The following is an 11,617-nucleotide window of genomic DNA, read 5'->3' on the forward strand; positions in this document are numbered from 1 at the left end:
TGCCTATTCCACCAGAACGTGATGAATTGGTATATCCTTCTTAATTAACCCCTCCTTTGTGAGGAGCATTCTGTGTTCCAATTTGAGGTAACGTGGTAGATCCTTCTGCATTACCCGTTTCAACAGTAGTAGCATAGAGTAATGGACGTCCTTTACCTGCAGTGAAACCACCACTTTCTAGGATGTGGGCAATAGTACAAACTACAGAACTGTAAGGATCACTCCTAGAGCCTCCAGGTTCAGTACGAACTACAGAACTGTAAGGATGACTCTTGGAGTCTCCGGGTTCATTACGAACTACAGAACTGTAAGGATGACTCCTGGAGCCTTTGGGTTCATTATGGTGTGAACTGGTATTTTGAGTACGTAAAGGTCCACCAACCCTTTGAGAATATGTTGTGGGCGGTCTAGGCGGTCTACCGCGTCCTCTTCCATAATTGTGGTCTCTCTGTGATGTGTTCTTATTAGTTGCATCTCCAGTTGCAGATTCTTTTGACCTATCCGTCCTTAAAAACAAAGAAATAAGCTCTAGAGCCTCTCAGCACCTCTTTCCAGACACTAGGATAATCAGCCTCAAGTAGGAAGAACTCTGCAATCAGTGACATTTGAAAGAAAAAGTAAAACTAAAAAACCATCTAATGGAAACTAGCATAAGGTGTTGCAGTAAAGTGATTATAGCTCCTTCAGCTTTTTGATTCAAAATATACTCTTTGATTCAAGACTAATTGTTTGTAGCATTCTTAATAATGGAAATTTATTTAAACCAGGGCTAAAAGGGAGATCTTAAGGTCTTGAGCCAGGGACAAAAGATTAAAACAACAAATTTTGGAACAACATCTGTCACTTACTTGGACTCCGTCGCACTGATAAGGAAATTCAGATTTCTCTGCAACCTGTTCAACGTTTTGTCACATTATGGCAATCATACTATTAGAAGGAATAAATGCATGCTAGCTTCTCACGATTGATGCATCTGATGCTCTAATTACAACCACCCCTGTAAATCAGATTCTATCTCCTTCACGATCGATGCATCCGATGCTAGCTTCTGATAAGGCATCGTGATTCCATTGTGGACTATTAGATTTTGATGCATCATGTAAAACTTTTCACTTTGAAAATAAAATGTGTGTTTATTTTGTGAACTATTTACCAGTTTTTAACTCCAATCATGGGAAACATCTTTCTGCAGCCTGATAGACCAGATGAAATGGAAAGAGTAGAAGCCGCTGGTGGAAGAGTCATAAATTGGAATGTCTATATAGTACTAGGAGTGCTTGCTACTTCTCGATCCATAGGTATGTCCAATGATTTATCCTTTAAGAAATGGAATTAGTCTTACTTCCTGCTGTTTATGCTATCTTCTGAACGTAATTAAGATCTAAATATTATGAATGTAGGCGATTAGTACTTTAAACCGTATGTGATTTATGTACCGGAGGTCAGCATAACAGAGCGAATGGAGACAGACGAGTTTGTCATATTAGCAAGCGACGGTTTATAGGATGTTATGTCAAATGAGATGGCTTGCCAGGTTGTAAGGCATTGTCGAAATGGTCAAATTGGGAGAACATTTGCAAATTCCACTAAGGAAAGTGATGCTGCTGAAGCAGCAGCAGTCCTGGCTGAGTTGGCAATGGCTCGGGGTAGTAAGGACAACATTAGTGTAGTGGTAATTGAGTTGAGCAAATCAAGTTGAAAATATGTAAGCAGTAATTGTTCTGTTTTGTCCATATAGAGGCCGAAGTTTTAGTTTTCCATTGTAGTTTTATAATTTTCTTCTACTTGAGCTTTGAAGTTTCAATTTTGAAAAACAAATTGTACAATGATACTTTCTATATGTATTTATGTTTCCATGGATTGGCTAGAAGGGAGAAAAGGATTGTAATATAGCATTCCCTCTATAATTATTTCTTCAGATAGTCCAAACCATGATGAAATGAGATTAGTTGTTAAGACTCTTTCACATTGAACAGGCTCACCATGATGAACAAAGATGTAAGCAAAATTAGAACTAAGTACAGAGTCAACGTGAACATCCAGTGCGGGAGTCAAAGACGGATAATAGTGTACCTGAGGCTAATAAAATAGTGAAGCAAGAGAAAACAAATTATGATGAAGATCTCCCATGTTGGGAGAGGGAAAAGAGTAATCTTATGGTCCAACTCGAAGCAGCATGTAAGCGTTTATAAGAGATTCACCTTATTAGCGATACTGATAGTACATCCCAAAAATGCAAATAATGATTGAATGTCCTCGACTCCTAGGTGAACGTATAATTTTCATTCTTCCTTTTCCTAAGCTTTCATGCTTTGGTAGGACTCCAGTATAAGAGTTCACAATTAATTCACGTTGTTTGTTTGTTTTAGAAAAAGGACGAATATTACAAATAAGGTTCACTCACAACTGCTGTGGTGATGGAGATTTTCAGCAGACCTAGCAAGTAAACCAAGGCCGATTGCCTAACTAAAAAACTAGTTTGATAATGCTCCTTAGGAATTATCTTTTGTCCTCTGGACTAAGAGTTGTATATGTACACACACAATACAATAACTTCTAGATAATTGGAAAAAAAAAATCTAATTTAAGATATATACAAATTACGTAGTAATTGAGCCTCCTGCGAAATCATGCCTTATCTCCTATATCTATACAAATCACGTAGTAATTGAAGCAACTCCTAAAAAAAAAGAAATGCTAAATAATTATAAATACCTCCCTAGATTTGCTTAATTCTCCATAATCTACTATTCACTTATACATATTCAACCAAAAACCTATTACCATACTCAACCAAAACCTGTACATTGTTCACCAAATCAGGTACTCTTCTTACTGTTTATGTTATGTTTGATTCGATTTTTTTTTTGCTTGGAGATGGGGACTTAGAAATGCCACGATACTGTTCAGGGATGCCTAGGCATCAAGGGTAGAAAGTAGGACTAAAGCCTCTTTGACATTATTTTGTTGCTTTGGGTCAGATATAACATAGCCCGCTTTGACGCATTACATACACAAAGTCTTTACAATGCCTCTTGCTTTTATTGATAGCTATTATATTTGTTTTAGTAAATTTTAGTAGTTCTTATAATAATTTTATGTCTTATGCAACTTACAGTTCTAATATGGTTGCAAGAGGGACAACAAAGCGTACTACAAATAGTGCCAGAGCAGCACATGGTATAACTAAACCTAGAGCTACAAGAAGATCAAGAACAAACGTATCTGACCCTGAAGATTGTTCGGCAAAAAAATCAATTCTTAGTACTCCAGTACTAAGTAAAGAAGAATGTAAATTTAATCGATCTAATCGGATGTCTTCTTTAGAAAAAAAAGAGGAATAGACCTCTAGGTGTTGGTGATTTGCAAAATCAGTTAAAGAAGGATTTAATGAAAGAAATTCCCATAAAAAAAACAGACCTCAAGAGAAAAAGAAATTGTTTTGATTCGCTCAGAGATGATGATTAATATTCACAAATCAGTGGATGTGAATCAAATGGTGATGAAGAAAGCAATTCATATGAAGACATGATGCTTGGAGAAAGTGAACATACAAGTAAGAATCTAAATATATGTTATTTTGATATTTAGAATGTAAAAATTTTAACTGTGTGTTATTTTGTTATTTTTTTACACAGGAAATTTTCAAGAAGCATGGAATTTTGGAGAACCAACCTGTGTGTGTTCTTTTTGTGGAGCAATATTATTGTATGAAGAAAGGGTTGGGGGAACAAGACAAACCAAAAAACCACAGTTTGGAATATGTTGCCTACATGGAAAAGTTCAACTTCTTGTTCTGGCTGATGCACCTCCCTTCCTAAACCAACTACTAGATTATGAAAGTGGTACAAGGTCAACAAATTATAGAGAAAATATACGGGCGTATAACTCGATGTTTGCTTTCACATCAACTGGAGGAGTGGTTGATAAAAAAAATAAACAACGGAAAGGGGCCATATGTTTATAAGATCGATTAAGCGAAATCATCACAAAATTGGAACCTTGCTACCAATTCCAGGTTAGCTTTTAAATTTGGTCAGTTATACATATATACAGCAAATGAAGTGCAAAATATTAGATTGTTTTGGTATGTATAATTTTCTTTAATGAACAATGCAAAAAATAATTTGACATTTGATTTTTCTTAATAATTTTGTGATTACATGTCCTTTACCTGTTAATTTCGTTTTTGTTCTTTACGCCAGGTCAGATTCCTAAATTTGGTATATGATACAACTAATGAAGTGCAAAACAGATTGAACTCTTTTAGTAAAAAGATTGAAAAGAAAAAGTCGTTGGATCCAAACATTATAGCAGGACTCATTGAAATGTTAAATGAAAACAACATAATAGCTGAGAGTTACAGAATGGCCAGAGATAGATTTACAGAATCTGAAATCGTTGATGTTAGTATAAGACTCATTAGTACAAGACAGACTGACGGAAGAGTATACAACATGCCAACTTCTAATGAGGTAGCTGGTCTCATTGTTGGTAATGGAGATGAATCTCAAGGTCACCGTGACGTTGTTGTTGACAAGAAAGGATACGACTTGAAGAGGATCGATGAGACTTTTCCAAGTTTTATGTCAATGCAATACCCTCTCTTATTTCTTGATGGAGCTGATGGGTATAGACCTAAAATCAAATACAAAAATGGTAGTAAAGTTGGTAAGAGACAACATGTTACCATGAGAGAGTATTATGCTTTTAGAATGCAAATGACAACAAATGAAGGACTAACAATATTTAGAGGTGGTCGATTGAAGCAACAATTTTGGGTTGATGCATACACTGCTTCTGAGGAAATGAGGCTTTCGTGGGTTAGAAATAACCAACATACGATTCGTGCTGAACTATACCAAGGTTTGGTTGATGCTGTTGTTTCTGGGGACACTAAACCTGCAACTGTTGGTAGGCGATTAGTTTTACCATCGTCTTTTACAGGTAAGTTCAATCAAATCCCAAATGCTCACTTGCAACCTTTGAAAATGAATATATAATGACAAATGATTAGTTTTACCATTGTCTTTTATAGGTGGTCCAAGATATATGGTTCAAAATTATCAGGATGCCATAGCCATTTCCAGATGGGCTGGAATTCCTGATATTTTCACCACATTTACTTACAACCCCAAATGGCCTGAAATTCAAATGGCATTGGACAAGGTTTCTAAGGGACTAAAACCTGAAGATGCCCCTGAAATTGTTGCTCGGGTATTCGAAATAAAACTGCACGAGTTAATGACTGATTTGCAACGGCGTAAACATTTCGGTAAAGCTTGGGTAGGTCAGACTTTTTGTTTAATTATTTTGCCTATAATTTATAAAATGCATAAGCGTAGTTCCATTTGGGATTAACGAACATGTATATATACATTTCAATAATAGTGGTTCATACATAATTAACCCAAAAATATTTTGAATAATGGGAAACTTAGAATGAAGAAAGAGTTTTATAGTTCAAAGAGTCAGTTTGCACCTACTATAGATTTTCAAATCTACCAGTTTAGTAAGACATCAGTTGGTGGCATAAATAAAAGAAACTTACTGCATACCTCTTGTTTGAACTCCTTAGACACGTTTCCATTACTTATTTCAATTCTATTTTCAACAACTTTAGCATTCATCTCACGTTCCCTTCTGCGGCGTCTCATGACACAAACAGCACACAAACTGTCGCTTTTGTGTTTGTGGAAATTGGACACAAAGAAAAGACCATTAAGAAGTAAAAGTGTAAAGCGATAATATTTAGCTGAACTACACAACTACATTAGGTTCTTATGTGTGGGGAATTGACAATTCAGCTCACTGTTAACAATTACTTTTAGAGGAAGAGCAATTAAAACAACTGATCTAAACAACAAATAAATATGAAAAACTAGGTAAAAATATTCCTGCATGTTACAGATAGTAATCTCAAGACGAGACTACTGAAGGAGAGTTCAGAAAGCAACATAGTTCCTCGCATTAATACCATTATTAGAAAAGTTTAGTTTTTTCTATTGTACTGAAATTTTTAAACACCTCTACCCAGGTCCTAGAAACTTTACCTCCCAGATTTTTAGTCCGTCCTGAACTAGAGATCAGTAAACCAAATGAGCTGAAAATGGAATGAAGTATCGGCAGTGAAGGAGGTTGGTTGGTTATCAAAGAATTGGGGACAACGATTAGGAGTTTCTGGTAAAAAGAGAAGTTAGGAGATGAGAAAAGAGGAAGGAGAAAGGTTGGGACATACTAGAAACTTAAAACAGTTGAGCCATCCCAACTGACAGCCATATTATTTGTTGCTGCGTCAGTCAATAATCACTCCTTCTAAACATTGAACATTGTCTAATCCATAACAAACAGAATTAAGAGTTCACACAGTACATTTAACAACTTATCTAAAAACACCATTAGAGAATCAGAGTAAAACCGATAACTAAAGCCTAAAGAAAACTACAAACACATGTTGAAGTATGAGAGACACTGGAACATTACTTCAACACGTTTTAGCATTGATTGAAACCTTACATAATATATAGCCCCCCACCTTTTCACCTCTCCCAACCCTATTACAGATGTAGTCGATTAGCCTACAAAGTTGGCTGTGAATCCACCTATTTGGTACAGCATTGCATCAATCTCATCACCATCCTCCATTTCAAGCTGTAATATCAACAATCAAGCTCAAAGGTTAAACACACAGAAATGAAGCTGATGAATTGGATTAAAATGAAGTACACGTGATAGAAAAATAGATACCTCATCTGGAGTTTGCTCTCCTCTAAGACGACGACCATCAAACAGAAGGCAATTGAATTGAACTTCGACAGATTGGCGATCACAATTATGCGATCATCGGTTTCCTCTGAGTACTTCTTTTTGATCCTAAAGAAAACTTCATTTCCATCCTAAATTAACACAGAGTCAGCCTCAATTGCCATGACTTTCACTAGAGATACAACAAGCACCAAAGTTCAAAGAAGACAGCCGACACACTAGCAAGCAATAACCTTACCAATAATGTAGTTTTAAGAAAAAGACCGGATTTCAAATAACCCCAAAGAATGGTATTTCCTAAGTTTCCTAATGTGCGACTTTCAAATATTTGTTAGACAAATTTGCTAACTAATTTTGTTTGTAATGAGAAAACCCGGACTCGCACCGATCTCTAATTCACAAGTAAATCCTAAAGGTACAATGAATTCAAAACTAACATGACCATCATAATAATCACTAAGCCATGCCAGTAATATGGACGGTATACACAAATCACTTTGTATTCTATATATGGTTACAAACATACTATAGAAAGAAATTTAAATTTGAGTACCCCTTTGTTCCTATGAACTGTATGAAGGATGCCAAGTACTTCAAGATCAGGAGTAATTCCATATTTTGCTTTGATACGTTCATCTCTCTAAATTCTACAAGAGAATTCAAAGTTGAAAAAATAACACAGACGCGCATATAATCTATTCCGAAGCAATAATAATATTCTTTTGTACACCAAAGTTTCCACTCAATTTGTTTTTCCAAGTTTTGACTATGCCAGAGAAATAATACTTTCCAACTTTTGTTATGCAACAATATACACAATAGAGTTTCTGAAGAGGGGTTTACCACATGCTCATATATTGCTTTTCTTGGATAATGGTGCCAAGCCAAAGACCCCTGCTCAGATCAATAAGTTAATATCGGCAGAGCTTCCAGACCCAGAAGATAAAGTTGCATATGAAGCAATCACACAGTTTATGATACATGGGCCCTGTGGAGATTTAAATTCAAACTCGCCATGTATGTTGGAAAATAAGTGCTCTAGACACTATCCTAAGGCCTTTTGCAGTGAGACTTCTATTGATCATAATGACTTCACCGTTTATAGGAGAAGAAACAATGGTCGTAAAGTCATGGTTAAAGTTTTTGATAAAACTGAAGAACTGGACAATAGGTGGGTGATACCACATAATGTCGATTTGTGTGTGAAATTTCAAGCACACATAAATGTTGAGCACTGTAATAAGGCGAGGTCGATCAAATATTTTTTCAAGTATATTAACAAGGGCAAAGACAGAGCCACTGCTATTATTGTCGAAAATGTCGCAACAGATGTAGGCACAGGGAAACAAACCATTAGAGATGTAGACGAAGTTGAACATTTTCTTGATTGTCGTTATCTTTCTGCTTCTGAAGCATGCTGGAGGTTATTGAATTTTGAAATTCAATACAGAAACCCAAGCGTAGAAAGGTTGCCATTCCATCTTGAAGGAGAGCAAATGGTCTATTACAGTGATAAAGATCTACTAAAAGAAGTCATAGAGCGCGAGAATGTATCAAAGACAAAGTTTACAGAGTGGCTTAAAGCAAATGCCATGTACCCGTCTGCTAGAGAACTTACTTATATGGATTTTCCCACTAAATGGGGTTGGCAAACCAAAAGTAAAGAGTGGACTCCAAGAAAAGGTGGTGGTAAAAAAAAATCGGTCGTGTCTACTATGCTCACCCTACATCAGGAGAAAGATTTTACTTGTGTATATTGCTTAATATTGTGAAAGGGCCTAGAAGCTTTGAAGAGATCAGAACATTAAATGGAACTACTTATCCTACTTTCAAAGCGGCATGTCAGGTAACTTATAAAATGAATGCTCCAAAAAATTTAAAAGCTTTTCATAATCAGAGACACATCTATTATGCATGTATATTATTTGATTTCATTTAGCACATCTTTTTTATGCATATGTATATAAATAAGTATATATATATTATTAAATTAAATTTACCTGTCAGGCACTAGGTTTGCTTGATGATGACATCAAGTGGGATGATGCTCTGAAAGAGGCCAGCGGATTTCAAAGCCCTAAAGCGTTACGTGAACTGTTTGTGACATTAATGTTGAAGTGCGAGATATCATTTCCTAAAAAATTATGGGAAAAACATCATCATGCTCTTGGAGAAGACATCTTATATCGATATAGAAGAAACAATGGGAATCAGACATTGAATTTATTAGAAGAGAAAATAAAAAATTACACTGTGTGAGATTGAAAATATCATGCTCAAAAGAGGAAAAACTTTGGCAACTGTGAAGGACTTTCCATTTCCAGATATGAAGGACCAAATACCAACTGGGAATAAAATAATTGTAGAAGAACTTGACTATAACTGTTGTGCATTACGTGATGAATACGTTAAATTGCATGAAGCCTTTAATACTGAGAAGCGGGAAGTTTTCCAATCAGTTACAGAAGCAGTATATTCACAGAATGGAGGTGTATTTTTCGTTTATGGCAGCGGTGGAACTGGAAAAACGTATTTGTACTAGACTATCATTTCAAAGTTGAGATCAGAAGGTAAAATTGTACTTGCAGTTGCTTCTTCAGGAATAGCATCACTCCTTTTACCAGAAGGCCGAACAGCACATTCGAGGTTTAATATTCAAATTCCTACCAATGAAGATTCAACTTGCAACATCTCAAAACATGAAGCACTGGCCAAGCTCATACAGAAAGCCGATCTTATTTTATGGGATGAAGCACCAATAACTCATAGGCACGGTTTTGAAGCTGTTAATAGAACTTTAAAAGACATAATGGATGAAGAAACCAAACGTTTTGGTGGCAAAACATTTCTAATGGGTGGTGACTTTAGACAAATTTTGCCAGTTATTCCAAGGGGTAAAAGAGGTGACATTGTTGACGCTTCAATAAATAGGTACGATTTTGGATATATCAAAAAACACAATTTTATCAAATAATTTGCTTAGTAACCTTGAACAATTTATTTTTTTTACCATCTTTATCTATATTTGACAGGTCCAAAATCTGGGAAGAATGTAAAGTCTTTCATCTGACTTAAAACATGAGATTACAAAATGACATAGTAGACCCTAAAACAGTTAGCTCTATAGAAGACTTTAGCAAGTGGGTTTTAGACACTACAACAAATATGACATATAACATCGCTAACTTTACATCACTTTCAGTGAAGTGATATCATAAGAAAACTATGACATCACTTTTCTCAGCATGTGATGTAATAATTATCACAATTTTTTTTAACATCACTTATTTCAGAAGCTGATGTAGTAGAGTTGTACAACATCATTTTAATTAGTGATGTCGTGATAGTGATGTAGTAACACTTTTTTACATCACTCACTGTGTCACTTATAAAGTGATGTAATATATATGTATTCAACATCACTCTCTAAAGGTGTTGTCACTCACCGTGTCACTTATAAAGTGATGTAATATCTATGTATTCAACATCACTTTAAAAGTGACTTTGCCAAGTTTTCAAAATCACTTATAATGTGACTTCTAGAAGTGTTATTATTAATATACCTCTTAATTAAGTTAATTAGTTAGAAAAAGACCATCTAAAAGATTAGATTAAATAGAAATGAAATAGGGTGCGCAGTGGTTTGTAGACTAGCCACCCTTAAATGAAAAAATAGAAAATAAAAAACTGCGACCAATACCCAAATGGCTTAAACCCCATAAGCAAGGTTCGGCCCATATATTTATAAGACCTAATACATATGAAAATTAAGAATGGAACTCGCCCTCACTTCTAAATTTCGGAGATTTTAGGGATGATCTTCAGTATTTTATTTTCCAAAATCCTAACAGTCTTTCATTGAACTAAAATCGGAGATTGATTGTCGCGACAACCAGAAGGGCACTCTTCCTGCTAAAGATATATCTAAACCGGAGAAACCTCTCATACAAGTTCCATATTTTGTTTCCATAGTTATTGTATTACTTGGATGTGCTCTAGCATTTTCGCTGATTGCTTTTGGAAAAGGGAGTCCTTCAGCAATCTTAGAAGCAAATGCAAAGTCAGGTTTCACTGCCGCATTCACATTGATTTTTGTTTCTGAAATCGGAGACAAGACATTTTTTCATTTTTCATCCCGGAAATAAGTAGAGACGTAAAAAAAGAAGATTCATTAGCTTCAAAAGAATGCAGGAATCTGGATGATAGTTGCTCAAACACGGATAGTGAAGATCTAAGTCCACCTTCAACTGGTCTAAGTTTTCAACCATGGATGGACGAAATTCTTAGTTCAAGCCACTCATCGTTAAAAAGTTCTGATGAAAGCTCGCAAAGGCTTAAGAACATTCATTCTTCCACAGCCAAAGCTTTGGTGGAGAAATTCTCAAAACTTGACAGTGAAGGACTTGGAAGACTCAACTATAGGCAGGATGTTGAGTTTGGTGGTAATGTCAGAGAAGCGGTGTCATTATCCAGAAGTGCACCTCCTGGACCGCCCCCATTGTATTCAATATGTCAGCACAAGGCTCCTGTATTTGGGAAACCTCCAAGGTAGTTCAGTTATGCTGAGCTTGAACTTGCTACCACTACACCATAATAGAATATTTGTAACACACACCTTTTTGGCTTTGTAACACTTTTTTGCCGTTGGTAAGCCACCTACGCTTTATAACCATTAAGAATGTCGTTAAGTGTTACATTAATTCAAAAGGATTTCTAAAATTAGTTCGCAACACTTTATAATTGGACCAAACCGTGTGAAAAAAGTTGCAAATTTAAAAAACCAAAACACTTCGAAATTTCGTGAGAGGGAAAAGAACAAAAAAACGCGCACATCTATTATTTCCTCAAACCA

The 11,617-nt window shown here is 35.6% G+C and overlaps 1 protein-coding gene across 1 annotated transcript; it reads left to right on the forward strand.

The window, feature by feature from the left end:
• Nucleotides 1-1,522: 1,522 nt before the first annotated feature.
• LOC147522577 (uncharacterized) lies at nt 1,523-11,317 on the forward strand. Its single transcript, XM_086568035.1, has 10 exons — nt 1,523-1,672; nt 3,639-3,677; nt 4,206-4,947; nt 5,039-5,217; nt 7,599-8,424; nt 8,541-8,611; nt 8,773-8,861; nt 9,049-9,254; nt 9,354-9,696; nt 10,915-11,317. The coding sequence occupies exons 1-10, from the start codon at nt 1,523-1,525 to the stop codon at nt 11,315-11,317; spliced, it is 3,048 nt and encodes a 1,015-aa protein (XP_086424161.1).
• Nucleotides 11,318-11,617: the final 300 nt, after the last annotated feature.

The sequence above is a fragment of the Coptis chinensis genome, chromosome 1 (assembly GCF_015680905.1).
Source record: "Coptis chinensis isolate HL-2020 chromosome 1, ASM1568090v1, whole genome shotgun sequence".
Taxonomy (NCBI): Eukaryota; Viridiplantae; Streptophyta; class Magnoliopsida; order Ranunculales; family Ranunculaceae; genus Coptis; species Coptis chinensis.